Genomic DNA, 14772 nt, shown 5'->3' with positions numbered 1-14772 from the left:
CTCATCCCTGCTGGGCTCGGCAAACAGGGCCCCCTCAATGCCAACCCCAGGGGGCCTGCTCACCCACTGCAGTGCCAGTCTCCAACAGGCTGGGAGTGTGCAGCGGGAAACTGGTGGTGGGCACGGAGGCGTAAGAGACCACGGGCTCAGCCACGGTCACGGCTGGGTTGGCGCTGACAGGGCTGGGCTGGATCACACTGACAGGCGTCACCATGGAGGACACGAGAGGTGGGCTGGGGTCCTGGTAGTCGGACAGGTCGATCCTCTTGCCGAGGCTGGGCCGTGGGGGCTCGCAGGTGGTCAGGTGGTTGTACATGGCCAGCAAGCTCTCTCCAAGGCACTTCCACCTGCAGGGAGAGGGCCGGCGACTCTGGTCAGTACCCGTCACAGGGGCCTGCTCCAGGAGTCCAGGAGCTGCCACCTCTGCAAGGGGTGTGGGGGAAGGCATGACCAAAGTACTTTGTCACTCCTGACAAAATTTCGAGCCTAATGCAGCTGAAAGTGGAGGCTGGACTAGGGCGGGAGCAGGGGCCCAGCCTCCCACTTCTCACCCAGGCAGAAGCCTGGCCTAAGACACCTCCAGATCCACTAGGCAGGTATGAAAACCATTAACTCACTTCCGAAGTCCTTCCCCAGAAGGCTGGATCTTTAAAATGTGGGTGGCACTTTCTCACTAGCGCCCACATGATCTGGAGGGCGGGGGCGGGGCAGGGGGCTGGGTAGCTGCAGCCAGAGATACAGCACTTCTCACCCAGGCAGAAGCCTGGCCTAAGACACCTCCAGATCCACTAGGCAGGTATGAAAACCATTAACTCACTTCCGAAGTCCTTCCCCAGAAGGCTGGATCTTTAAAATGTGGGTGGCACTTTCTCACTAGCGCCCACATGATCTGGAGGGCGGGGGCGGGGCAGGGGGCTGGGTAGCTGCAGCCAGAGATACAGTCTGAGGGGGCTAAACGGGCCTGTTGAGGCAGCACCTCCGCGTCTTCGCATCCGGTGGGCTGGGCCGGCAGAGGACAAGTGCGTCTAGCCGCTGCAGTCTGAGCAGTGTGAGCGTCCCTGGAGCTCTCCACTAGGAGCTGTGCAGTACACGAGGCGGTAGCATGGTGCAGCTGCCCACCCATCCCGCAGTGGCTCTCCGCGCCTCAGGCTAGAGACCAAATGCTCCCCCAGGCCCTGCGGGGCTGCGTGGCCTCATCTCGCGAGCTGTGGACTCCTACCCGCAGCCTCCTTCAGTCCCTCAGACCAAACCACACCACTGCATCCCACGGGGCCGTCACACTGGCTGTCCTCTGCCCACGAACAACACCCCTCCGCCTCCTGCCTGGTGATGCCCCAGAGCAGCACAGAACAGCCCAGTCTCTCTTGCTAACCCCCAGTCCTCTGGGTGACAGACAGGGCCTCGACGGCCTCTCTCCAGGAAAAAGAGGACGCAGTGGCCGGCATGAAGCCGGCATCAAGTAAATACTGAGAAAAGAAAAGGACAGAGCTTCGGAATCCAGAATCTGAGCCAACGGAGCTCCTGGGGACGGAGGGCTCACCTGCCTGGGGAAAGTGACGGGCAGACAGGGCAGAACGTGCTCGCCAGCCGGCGAGCCAAATGTCCTAAATACACAATCTCATCCACACCTTGCTCAGGGCTACTAAGCTCTAAAGAGACCGAGGGGCAGCGGACTGTGGCCCACAGCCAGCTTTGTACAAAGCACAGCTACGAATGCTTTTTAGAGAAGGCATAAAAAGTTTTTTTTTAAATAAAAAAGTACAGGTGTTGGGGAGTGGTGCTGCAGTAAAATGCAGTGCACTCTGAGGCGGACCGACATGGCAAGGTTCCAGGTTCATGTCCAGAGACTTCCCGGAGTCCCTGGGCACACACGTGCCCATGACCTACGGCTGGCTAAAGCTGAAACTGAGGACAGGCCACGGCCTGAAAACCGCCGTGGTGCCGTCCTCTGACTCTTACTCACGGAGAAAATAAATAAATAAGCTTAAAAGAGCCAACCCTGTAGCCAGCCCAGGATCCTGACAGGGCACAGAACTGGGGAAGAAAAAGGATTACAGACACGGTGAGGAGCCACTGTTGAGTTATCGTGCTCTCTCCCCCCTCCCCCTCCTCCTCTCCCCCTCTCCCTGTCTCTCTTACATATGTACCCTGTGGCGTGTAAAGGGAAAAAAAAAGATAAAACGAAACAAAACAAAAACTAAGATATATAAAACGTTGTACTGGATTGTTAGAAAAGTCATGATGCATTTTTGCATAGAAAAATAGAAAAAAGAGACCAGCAGATGGCATAATGGTTACATCGCTGGACTCTCACATAGTTGACTGCGGTTCAAGTCCCAGACCTGGGGATTTAAAACTCACACCGGGTGCATGTGTGTGTCTGCCCAAAATCCCTAGAGAAATATGGAGGAGAAGGGATTGTGGCATGGCACCCCAAGGGGGTGATTTCTCACTTTCTCTCTCTCTCTCTCTGGCAAATGCACATGCCTTATAGCAAAAAATCTCTCAAAAGAAAAACAGAAAAAATACGTCATGACTTTTCTGACAACCCAATACGTGGCCCACAAAGGCCAAAGTGTTTACTGTCAGCCCTACAGGAAGTTTGCGGCCTCCAGTTTCCCTGCTACTGGAAAAGCCGTGCACACTCTGTTCTCTAAGAGGAAATCTACCTTCTCTTTGAAACAGCCCAGTCCCAGCTGCAACTGCTGGGCTGCTCCAGGGGCCCTTCCTCTGCACCACGGAGGAGGCCACGCAGCTCAAGCCCTCCCCCTCAGGCATGGTCCCAGGCTCTGCCAGCACCCTCCTTCACTATGACAGAGACGCACCCTGGGGCCGGATGGAGACCCTGGCCCAGCAGGAAAAACAAGAGGAAGGATCCCTAACGAGAGTCCCAGAGCAGCCCAGAGTGCAGCCCCGTCATTTTAGCTGACCTGGGGCTCCCGTGTGAAGCTACTTCCGGGAAACTCCACCTGCTGAAACGCACAACCAGACACAACAAGGTGGACCAAGGCCAGCCCTTTCTGTGTGGGTGTTACGTGCTGGCTCCTAAATGCTCTATTCATTATCAGGGTGACCCTACAAGGGAGGGGTGCTGTTCGGCGGGCTAAAGCTGAAACTGAGGACAGGCCACGGCCTGAAAACCGCCGTGGTGCCGTCCTCTGACTCTTACTCACGGAGAAAATAAATAAATAAGCTTAAAAGAGCCAACCCTGTAGCCAGCCCAGGATCCTGACAGGGCACAGAACTGGGGAAGAAAAAGGATTACAGACACGGTGAGGAGCCACTGTTGAGTTATCGTGCTCTCTCCCCCCTCCCCCTCCTCCTCTCCCCCTCTCCCTGTCTCTCTTACATATGTACCCTGTGGCGTGTAAAGGGAAAAAAAAAGATAAAACGAAACAAAACAAAAACTAAGATATATAAAACGTTGTACTGGATTGTTAGAAAAGTCATGATGCATTTTTGCATAGAAAAATAGAAAAAAGAGACCAGCAGATGGCATAATGGTTACATCGCTGGACTCTCACATAGTTGACTGCGGTTCAAGTCCCAGACCTGGGGATTTAAAACTCACACCGGGTGCATGTGTGTGTCTGCCCAAAATCCCTAGAGAAATATGGAGGAGAAGGGATTGTGGCATGGCACCCCAAGGGGGTGATTTCTCACTTTCTCTCTCTCTCTCTCTGGCAAATGCACATGCCTTATAGCAAAAAATCTCTCAAAAGAAAAACAGAAAAAATACGTCATGACTTTTCTGACAACCCAATACGTGGCCCACAAAGGCCAAAGTGTTTACTGTCAGCCCTACAGGAAGTTTGCGGCCTCCAGTTTCCCTGCTACTGGAAAAGCCGTGCACACTCTGTTCTCTAAGAGGAAATCTACCTTCTCTTTGAAACAGCCCAGTCCCAGCTGCAACTGCTGGGCTGCTCCAGGGGCCCTTCCTCTGCACCACGGAGGAGGCCACGCAGCTCAAGCCCTCCCCCTCAGGCATGGTCCCAGGCTCTGCCAGCACCCTCCTTCACTATGACAGAGACGCACCCTGGGGCCGGATGGAGACCCTGGCCCAGCAGGAAAAACAAGAGGAAGGATCCCTAACGAGAGTCCCAGAGCAGCCCAGAGTGCAGCCCCGTCATTTTAGCTGACCTGGGGCTCCCGTGTGAAGCTACTTCCGGGAAACTCCACCTGCTGAAACGCACAACCAGACACAACAAGGTGGACCAAGGCCAGCCCTTTCTGTGTGGGTGTTACGTGCTGGCTCCTAAATGCTCTATTCATTATCAGGGTGACCCTACAAGGGAGGGGTGCTGTTCTCCCTGCTTTGGAGGAGTAGTGCATCATGTCCTGAGGGGCACCCTGCCGATAACAAGGCGCCAGGACGGCGCCCAGGTCTGTGGATACAGATAGGACAGAAGGTCCAGATCACTCTGCAACAGCACCTCTGAGCAAGCGGATGGGCAGGACAGGGAATGGAACATGGCTGCTAAGGCGTGCTAGATTTTAAGATTCACATTTCAGTTTCAAAAGTTAAGGGAGTGGGGGACAAGCAGTTAGTGTAATGGCCATGTCGCTGGACTCCCATGTAGTCGACCGCGGTTCACATCCCGGACCCGGTGGCTTAAACTCATGCCGGGCGCATGTGCATGCCTGCCCAAGATCCCGAGAGGAGAATGGAGGAGAAGGGATTACGGCATGGCCATCCCCCCCAGGGGGGTGATTTCTCGCTTTCTGTCTCTCTCTGTCTGTCTGGTGAACGCACGCGCCCTATGGCAAAAATCTCAAAAAAAAAAAAAAAGATAAGCTAAGAGAGGGGTTAAAAGAGCTGGATCCCACATGGCAACCATGCAGTTCAAATCCCTGCCCCAGCAGCTTGAAAAACACACTGGGCATGTGTATGCATCCAGAATCCCATCAGGATGGAGACATGGAGGAAAGGGATTGTGGTGAGACCACACCCCATTGTGGATGTGCGTTCTCTTTTTTTTTTTTCTTGAGAGGTTTTTGCTATGGGGCGCGTGTGCTCACCAGACAGACAGAGGGAGACAGAGAGACAGAAAGCGAGAAATCGCCACCCAGGGGGGATTGCCACGCACAATCCCTTCTCCTCCATTGTCCTCTCAGGATCTTGGGCATGCACGCACACGCGCCCGGCGTGAGTTTAAGCCACCGGGTCCGGGACTCGAACTGCAGTTGACTACGTGGGAGTCCAGTGACATAGCCATTAGCCATCTGCTAGTCCCCTGGGGTGTGCTTTCTCTCCTCTCTGTCTGTCTCTGGTGAGTACAAGTGACTTCTGGCAAGTTAAAAAAAAAAAAAAGATTCTATTTCAGAATTACAAGTGACTTCTGGCAAGTTAAAAAAAAAAAGGTTCTATTTCAGAATATTCAAAATAGAAACTGAATGCCAGAGCTCACTAAGGGGCTGGACTGCCGCAGCTTCAGCTGGCCACCCACACGAGCTCACCCTCTCTAGAACGAGAGCGCCCTCACACATCACGAGGCCCCCAGGGCAGGCCCCTCTTGCAGGGTACCCTGAATGGGCCTGGAGGGGAGCCCAGACTGGGGCAGCTCCGGGTTTCCCATGTAACTGTTCTGGCCCCCGTTCCCTCCCAGCTGTGCCTGGTCAATGCTAGCTTCCTTCTCCACAGCCCTCTGCTATGGCAAACTGAGAGGGCCGTTTGGCAGGAAAGTGGCAGGTGGCACGGGTCAGGAGGGACAACAGCAATGGGGGACTTAGATGGGGCACACTTGACCTGCTCCTTACAGTCACCACTAAGTACATGCCTCCAGCCATGTGGCCACACTGCACGCCACCCCACTCAGGCCACCAGCCCGGGGTCGCAGGGTCTCTCCCTCCTAAGCAGGGTGGCGTCCTCCTGCAGGCCCACAGCTGGCCCAGCACCCCCAGGGATACCAGGTGACCTACGTGAAGAAGGGGATGGGCTGCACCAGCTTCAGGTCGGGCTCCTTCTCCCGCGTGGTCAGGGCCTGCCTCTTCTTCCGCAGCCCCAGGGCCTCGTCCACGATGGCCTGTGTCTCTGCGGCACTCACTGACACATCGTGGATGGACATGTCACTAAGACGTGTGAGACGGGGAGAGATACGTTACAAACTAGAGCCAAGACTGACGCCTCAGAGAAAGGGATGCATTTAAGTTAATACCCTGTAATCTATATTAATTCTTCCCCCAAATAAAAGAACCACTTGAGCCTGGCCTCCAAAGACAGTAATTAGCACTCCTAATACCCCATACACTAGAAATGACTAATACCCTTTGTTCCTTCGACAGTTCAAAACTGGGCAGAGCAGGAGTTTCTGTTAAGTATTACAGGTATCAATACTGTTGACTGAAAAGCCACAGGAAAACCAAGTTTTGCTCTCAAGTATTTATAGAAAAATATCAAAGAATTTAACTTGGAACGCCCACCCCAACAAAGAAGTTTCTCATCAGAGGAGCCAAGCTCGCCAGTGTCAAGGGCGGCCCCAGTACACACAAGGTGGGGCTTCAGGTCTCGCGTGCCCTCCCACAGTCACAGCTCCGGCCCAGATGGCCCCGAGGTCTCTCATGAGGCTACACCACAGGGCTACTCACTGGGGACTGACCTTTGACCTGTTTGTCATCTATCTGCCCCAAGAAGGTTAAAGGGCAGATGCGAATAAGAGGACAGATCTCGGGGGACAGACGTGGAGATAAATAACCACCAATCCCGACAAGTGAGTGGAGGGCCCAAGAACAGCAGGGGTAGGAGCTGCTGGCTCAGCTGGAGAAGGGGAGATGAAAAAGGAGCAATAGCAGGATGGGGGGACAGGTAAGGAGGCAGGATGTGCCCGAGGGAGCTAGGCCTGGTAACTGCCAGGGACCTGGGGCAGCACTACAGGAAGAGCCTGAGAGGAAAAGCAGAGGTGAGGAGGGAGAAGCAGGGACAGGCTGCAGAGGCCCTCTTCGGCAATGCAGCCAAGCGTGGGCTTCACTGGAGGCAAGGACGGGTCGGCGTGGATCAGAGGCCCATCTGGGACACTGAGCTTGGGCAGCACTGGGGACGAAACCCTAGCAGGGGGAAAGGAGGCAGCCTGACAGCAAGCGACCAGAGTGTCCCAGGAGAGCCGGGGGTGGGAGGGCAATGGAGACAGGACACGGCCCACCTTAGGCACGCCGAGTGACCGGCCAGGCAGCTGAAGCTGAGGTCACCAAGTGAGAGGCTCCACAGGGGCTCCACCCACCAGGTCAGGGCCTGAGGGGAACGCAGTACACCCCGATGCACGGCACCTTCGTGGGGATGGGCGCAGGGCAGGAAGGGGCTGACTTACCACTTGAGGAACATTCGGAGAGAGTCCTTACGGAGACAAGGCTGCTCCTCAAAGATCTTCTCCTTGAGAACCAGCCCCTTGCTGTACCGGCAGTCCTTCTCCAAGGCTTTGCAGATGAAGTACAGACATGCTGGCGGGGAGAGACACAGGGAGAGGTCTGAGACCATGCCGGGAAGTTCTGGCCCTGCCAGCTCATGCCAGGGACATGCTCCACTTCTTTTTTATTCTTTTTTAAATTTGTATTTATTATCTTTACTTTTTAATTTGACCAGAGACAAACACACAGGGAGTGAGAGAGGGAGAGAGAGAGAGAGGGAGAGGGAGAGGGAGAGGGAGAGGGAGAGGGAGAGGGAGAGGGAAAGTGAGAAAGCAAGTCACCAGTTCTGAACTCAAACCGCAGTCAGCCCTGTGGGAATCCAGTGCCTTAACTACTATGCCAACTGCGGCCCCAATGCTCCACTTGTAGTGAGGTGCCATTTTAACAAGTTCAGTCAGGTAGGACGTCTGAAAATACTACTACACAGAGCAGGTGAACATGATCAGGGGAGCAGACCCAAACGCTGCCAGCCCAGAAGACCACACAAGCTTTCTGGAGGACCACGGGCATTACCTGTAGAACCTCAACCCAGCAATCCCATTTCCAGGAATTGCTGCAAAAAACCTACAGGGCTCACAGTGGTTATCTCCTGGCTAACTGAAAAACAGCCTCTAAAAGATCTGAAAACCACCCCAGACCACCGTGAGACCACCGATAAAGCCTGGTCAAAGCAGGGTGCACGGATGGTCAATGAACATGCTTCCTAAGCAGGAAGAAGGCACGACAGCACCGGGAGCGGCAGGGACAAAACGGGGCGCACCGAACAACTCCACCTATACACGTAAGACTGGTTTCTTCTGTTATTCTTACCTGTATTTCCTAATTTTTAAAATTTTTTTAGTTTTTTTCATAGGACACATACACTCACCAGAGAGAGAGAGTGAAAAGGAAAGTGAGAAACCACCCCGAGGGGATGGCCATGCTGCAATCCCTTCTCCTCTCGGGATTTTGGGCATGCACACACACGCATCCAGTGTGACTCTCAAGCCGCCAGATCCGGGACTCAAACCGTAGTTGGCCATGTGGAAGTACAACACCTTAACCACCATGCCGCCTGCTAGTCCCCCAATTTGTCTTTTTAAAAAAGTATTCAGGGACCAGCAGATGGCGTAATGGCTATGTCACTAGACTCCCACGTAGTCGACTGTGGTTCGAGTCCCGGACTTGGTGGCTTAAACTCACACCAGACACGTGTGCATGCGTGCCCAAGATCCTGAGAGGAGAATGGAGAAGAGATTGTGGCCATCCCCCCCTGGGGGAGTGATTTCTTGCTTTGTCTCTCTCTGTCTCTGTCTTTCTAGCAAGCACACACACCCTACAGCAAAAACCTCTCCAAAATAAATAAATAAATAAATAAAGATGTATTTACTTATTTCCTCAGAGAAAGAGAGGGACAGAGGCACCCCCAACAGTGTCCCTCACACAGTGACCCACCACCAGCTTCAGCCAGCCAGAATCAAGGTTGCGTGCGCGCATGTGCGCGTTTGTGTGTGTGTGTGTGTGTGTGTGTGTGCGTGCGTGCATATGTACTCAGAATGTAAAGAGAGGTCCTAGGACACGAACCCGGGACTTCCCGCGTGGCTTCAGCATCATGGAGTGCTGCATTTCCACTGCACCCCACCACAGCTGACCTTGCTATTGTTTTAGACTGTTCTTAGGTAACGGTTACTACCTACAACTTAGGACGCGTACATCATTATTTTCTTTATTTTTTTTGCCTTAGGGTGTGCACACTTGTTGGAGAGAGAAACATGAAGGGACCAAGCAGCCTCAGCCAACTGCACACTCGGCACTCATCTCGAATACACAAAATGCCCCTGAGCGCCGCTTTAACATGCTGCTTTCAGCTCAGTCAGACATTGGAAATACTCATTACTGGACGGGGCTTCGACTGGAATGGCATACCTGAAGATTAACCAGAACACTATGGAACTAAGGTGGCTCTCAAGTAAGCCTTAGAAAGCAGCTCTTAGAAAGATGGCCTGGCACCGTAAATGGTTCTGCCTGGCCAAGAGGATTAGAGAAGATCTATGAAAGAATTGATAACATAAAATAACCTGGACTTTTCCAGCCCAGCGTTGTAATCAGTAGAGACTGCAAAAGAGCAAACACACCAGAGGATTATCTTGAGAAAGACTTTGAAGGAAGGCAAAGAGACCCATCTTCGCCAGCAGATGGCATATCACAGAATACTTGGTGGGCAGGGCTGAACTGAGAAGGTTTATGTGTGACTAGTGTGCTGGGCCTTTGCTTTTCAACAATGTGAGTAGTTGGCATGTAAGTATTTTCTCAAAAATATTTAAAATCATACTGTTTCTGTTGATACAGAGTCACAAACAAAATTATAAGAAATATTTTGAATATTATCTTTTTTTAGAGAATTTTGCTATAGGGCATGTGTGCTCGCCAGACAGACAGAGAGAGACAGATAGACAGAAAGCGAGAAATCCCCCCCCAGTGGGAACGGCCACACCGCAATCTCTTCTCCTCCATTCTCCTCTTGGGATCTTGCGCCCACATGTAAACGCATCTGGTGTGAGTTTTAAGCCACCGGGTCCGGGACACAAACCACAGTCAACTACGTGGGAGTCCAGCGACATAGCCATTACGCTAACTGCTGGTCCCAATATTATCTTTAAAATTCAGTATTCTGAAATTTTCAAAGTTGTTTGTTAACTGTCAAGAAGTATGGAGTATGTGCAAAAATTCTGTGATATGTAAAAATAAATAAATAAATGGGGAGAAAAAGAAAAATATATTATCTAAAAAAAAATAAATGCTGCTTTCACTTTTTGGTTTAAATGAGTGTAAAATCTATCAGGATTCTCAAGGGACTACCTTAGCTACATGTATGAATTTGACCCTTCTGTGGTTAATTCTGTATGTCAATTTGACTGGGCCACGGGGCGTCCAGACTTCTAAGTACTTCCGTGAGGGCGTTCTCATGTGAGATTAATACTAAATTGGGAGACAGTAAGGCAAAATGTCCCTTGTAATGTGGGTGGGCCTCATGCACTCAGTTAAAGCCTGAATAGGGGGCTGGCAGGTGGCGTGGTTCTTGAGGGCGCTGGACTCCCACATGGCTGACTACTGTTCGAGTCCCAGACCTGACATCTTGCTTGCTTTCTCTCTCTCGTCAAATTAACAAATAAATAAATAAATAAATAAAGTTAAATACAATAAATAATTATTTTTAAAAATAATTTAAAAAAAAGAAAGCCTGGGGACCAGCAGTTGGCATAATGACTATATCACTGGACTCCCATGTAGTTGACACGGTTCAAGTCCCAGACCCGGTGGCTTAAACTCACACAGGGCGCATGTGTGTGCGTGCCCAAGATCCCGAGAGGAGAATAGAGGAGAAGGGATTGCAGCGTGGCCATCCCCTGGGGGTGATTTCTCACTTTCTGTCTCTCTGTCTTTCTGGTGAGCACGTGTGCCCTATAGCAAAAACCTCTCCAAAAAAAAAGAAAAGAAAAGAAAAGAAAACCTGAATAGAATAAAAAGGTTGACCCTCTCCCTAGGGAGAATTTCTCTTGCCTGTCTTTAAACTGGGACCTCAGCTTTTTTCTGCCTTCAGCTCTTCCCGGGCCTGTGAGCCTTCAGACTAGAATGACACCACAGATTGTCCTGGTTCTCAGGCCTTTGAACTTGGACTAGGACCACTGCATCATCAGAAAGGTCACGACACGTTTCTGCAGAGAGAAGCACGTCGTGACTCCTCTCCTGGGTCTCCAGCTCGCCAGCTTACCCAGCAGACCTCGTGACCTTCAGCCTCCACAGCTGCGGGGGAACAAGCCTTTCTAGGAATGGACATACAGCCTGTTGGCTCTTTCTCTGCAGAACCCTAACGCAGTCCCCCAAACTTATTTTTCCCCTAAGAACTTAAGTTTACAAGTTCACTAAGCATAATTTCTTCTACCATGAGGGCTGCAAAGAACGAAACCACCGGGCTGGGGAAGGAAGGCTGGACACCAAGGACACCACCCGAACCGTGGAAGAAGCACCCAGAAAAGACAAAAAGCCACTGGAAGAACGAGCTGCTAGGGTCAAAATGATGCCCTGCGGAATTACCACGTCCCGCTGGTGGGAGTCAGAACTGGGGCAATCTGCACCCCAACGCATGCTCCACCAAGGATGCACACAAAGCCATTCAGAGCAGTGCTGTGCACAAGAGCCCAGGCCCGGAAATCACCCCATGTCCTTGCTCAGACGTCGGTCACCACGTCGCCGCCCACGATCATGACACATTAAGAAAAGAGACGGAGTGCCTGCTGCACTCTACAGGGGCGTGCTCTGAGGGCGACCCGGGGAGGGAGCCAGGCAGAGGCGACACCCTGCTCACTGCCCCAGTGGAGGAGCAGAACAGGCCAAGCTCATCCCGGGTGGTAAAAGGAGGAATCAAAGTGGCCTCAGGGAGTAGTGAGGAGGGGGAGGACCCAATGTAGCCTGCTCGGGGCACTGCAAACATTCTGTCTTTCTGTGTTTTCACTTATGCACATCGACAGGTCTTGGGCTTGTGCACTGTACTGTGGGTAAGTTTTACCCACATTTGGCCTAGTGGTTAAGAGAGCCAGATCCCAGACTGGACAGATACACGGGGCGCATGTGCATGCGAGCCCCGAATCCCAGCAGGATGGAGAAGTGGAGGCGGGATGGCAGCACAACCATGCCCCCTGGGGGTGCTCTCTGGTGAACACACGTCCTCTGGCAACTGACTTTTTTTTTTTTTTGGAGAGGTTTTCGCTATACGGCTTGCTATAGGGCACATGCGCTCGCCAGACAGACAAAGAGAAACAGAGAGATAGAAAGCGAGAAATCACCCCCCAGGGGAGATGGCCACACCGCAATCCCTTCTCCTCCATTTTCTCGGGATGTTGGGCACACACGCACACACGCCCAGCATGAGTTTTAAGCCACCAGGTCCAGGACACGAACTGTGGTCGACTACGTGGGAGTCCAGTGACATAGCCATTATGCTAACTGCTGGTCCCTGGCAAGTGACTTTTAAAAAGATTTAAAAAGTGGTTATGGGAACCAGCAGTTGGCGTAATGGCTATGTCACTGGACTCCCACGTAGTCGACCACAGTTCGTGTCCTGGACCTGGTGGCTTAAAACTCACACTGGGCATGTGTGCGTGCATGCCCAAGATCCCGAGAGAATGGAGAAGAAGGGATTGCGGTGTGGCCATCCCCCCTGGGGGGTGATTTCTCGCTTTCTGTCTCTCTGTCTCTGTCTGTCTGGCGCACGCACGCGCCCTATAGCAAAAACCTCTCCAAAAAAAAAAAAAGTGGTTATGAAAAACGAGAACGAGGGATGGGAAGTGTGAGTAAGGCCTGGGGCTTCTCAATGTATTCATCTTGTTCCTACATCATTTTTAAAACTATTTTTATTGCTAAACTTCCTTTGTGCTTTTTTTAATCTGCCTGAGGCTGTGCTCCTGGAGAGACTCAGGGGAGAGGGCGAGAAAGCACCCCCTTTCATAATCATGCCATAATCCTCATTCCTCCCTCCTCTCGGGGTCTTGGGCATGCACGCACATGTGCCAATGTGTTTTTCAAGCTGCCAGGTCGGGGACTCAAACCAGTCAACCCTGTGGGATCTAGAAGGCTTAACCGCCATGCCACTGCCTGGCCCCCTATGTGATTTTTTTAAAAAGGAGAAATAAAAAACATCCAGCCTCCAGAACTGTGAGAAATAAATGTTTGTTGCTGAAGCCACCCAACCTGTATTTTGTCATAGCAACTTGAAGTAAGACAGGAACTGGCACTGAGAAGGGGGTGGCGTGGTGACAAATACTTTAAAAGTGTGGAAGCAGCTTTAGCGTCAGGCAAGGGGACTGAAGGGTATGAAGAGTTTGCACATGCACGCTAGAAAATGCCACTATGACCATGAAAGGATTGTTAAAGGCGACTCGGGTGAGGCGTCAAAGGGAAGAGCAATGCGCTGTAAACTTCCATCTTGCTGGAAAGCAGGCATGTACAGAACATGAGCGGAAACACGGATGGTAAAGGTGGTTACGCTAAGACCTCGGACGAGTATAAAGAACAAGAACGGTGGGGAAGGTGGTCCTTATTATAAAGTGGCAAAGTACTAGGCTGAATTGCATGCCTGGCCTAGTACTTTGTTTGAAAGAACGAAGAATCTGTGAGCAAAAGGACTAGGTAGTCTGCTCCAGAGATTTTTTTTTTAGGTTTTTGCCATAGGGCACGTGCACTTGCCAGAGAGACGGAGAGAAGGAAAGTGAGAAACAACTCCCCCAGAGGGACGGCCACACCACAGTCCCTTCTCCTCCATTCTCCTCTCAGAATTTCTGGCACCCTTGTGCACATGCCCAGAGTGATTTTCAAGCTACTGCATCCAGGTCTCAGACTGCAGTAAGCCATGACGGAATCCATGCCTGAAACACCACGCCACGGGACCAGCAGTGAGCGTAATGGCTATGTCGCTGAACTCCCATATAGTCGACCGTGGTTTGAGTCCCAGACCCGGTGGCTTAAACTCACGCCAGGTGCGTGTGCGTACGTGCCCAAGATCCCGAGAGGAGAATGGAGGAGAAGGGACTGTGGCATGGCCATCCCCTCGGGGGTGATTTCTCGCTTTCTGTCTCTCTCTCTGTCTCTCTGGAGAGCGCACACGCACCCTATAACAAAAAGCTCTCCCCCCCCCAAAAAAAAAAAAAAACAAACCACACCACTGCTGGCCCAGCTAAGAAGACTTTCCAGCAAAGTTTTGAAGATGCAGCATGGTTCCTCCTGATCGCTTATGGTAAAATGCAAGAAGGGCCCCAGATACAGGAGCGCGATGGTAAACACTGCTGCACTGAGGCCAGATGGAAGATCTGGCTTGAATCCCGACCCACCCTGAAAAGCTGGACGCAGTGGCACAGGTCTGTAGATCCAGCTACTCAGGAGGCTACGGCTGGAGGAGCACGACACAGTGAGACCTTGTCTGAAAAAGGACAGAGTGTGCGTGAGAGAGAGAAGAGAAAAAGAAGAAGAAATGTTTAAGTAAAAAGGAACCAGAACTTAAAAGATTTGTAAAATTTGGGGCCAGCAGCTGGTGTAGTACTTAAAGGTGCTGGATTCCCACATGGCCAACCATGGTTTGAGTTCTGGACCTGGCGGCTTTCTTTCTCGCTTTCTCTCACTCTCTGTCTCTCTCTGGTCAAATTTTAAAAAATAATAATAATGAATGGAATTAAATAATAAGATTTGTAAAATTTTCAGCCTATTCATATTGCAAAAATTGAGAAAGCATTCTGAAGTGCTCTGAAGAGAACACTAAGGGTGTGGCTGACCAACCGTTCATAATGACATCAATGTGGGATGAACCACAAATTTAATAAGCCATCCCAGCAGACGCCAGAATAG

At 51.6% G+C, this 14772-nt stretch overlaps 1 protein-coding gene across 1 annotated transcript in view; it reads right to left on the bottom strand.

Moving 5' to 3' along the window:
- The window catches only part of LOC102493296 (calcineurin-binding protein cabin-1), a 100871-nt gene that overhangs the window by 64751 nt on the left and 21348 nt on the right, over nucleotides 1-14772 (bottom strand). Inside the window, exons 7-9 of the mRNA XM_006157182.3 lie at nucleotides 7302-7431; nucleotides 5920-6069; nucleotides 64-347 (exon numbers count right to left, since the gene is read on the bottom strand). Of these exons, the coding sequence (XP_006157244.1) occupies nucleotides 64-347; nucleotides 5920-6069; nucleotides 7302-7431 (564 nt within the window). The remainder of the gene's footprint in view (nucleotides 1-63; nucleotides 348-5919; nucleotides 6070-7301; nucleotides 7432-14772) is intronic.

The sequence above is a fragment of the Tupaia chinensis genome, unplaced genomic scaffold (genome assembly GCF_000334495.1).
Source record: "Tupaia chinensis unplaced genomic scaffold, TupChi_1.0 Scaffold000531_1, whole genome shotgun sequence".
Taxonomy (NCBI): Eukaryota; Metazoa; Chordata; class Mammalia; order Scandentia; family Tupaiidae; genus Tupaia; species Tupaia belangeri.
Note: the sequence above shows the minus strand (reverse complement) of the source record. Positions and strands in the feature narration are given on the sequence as shown.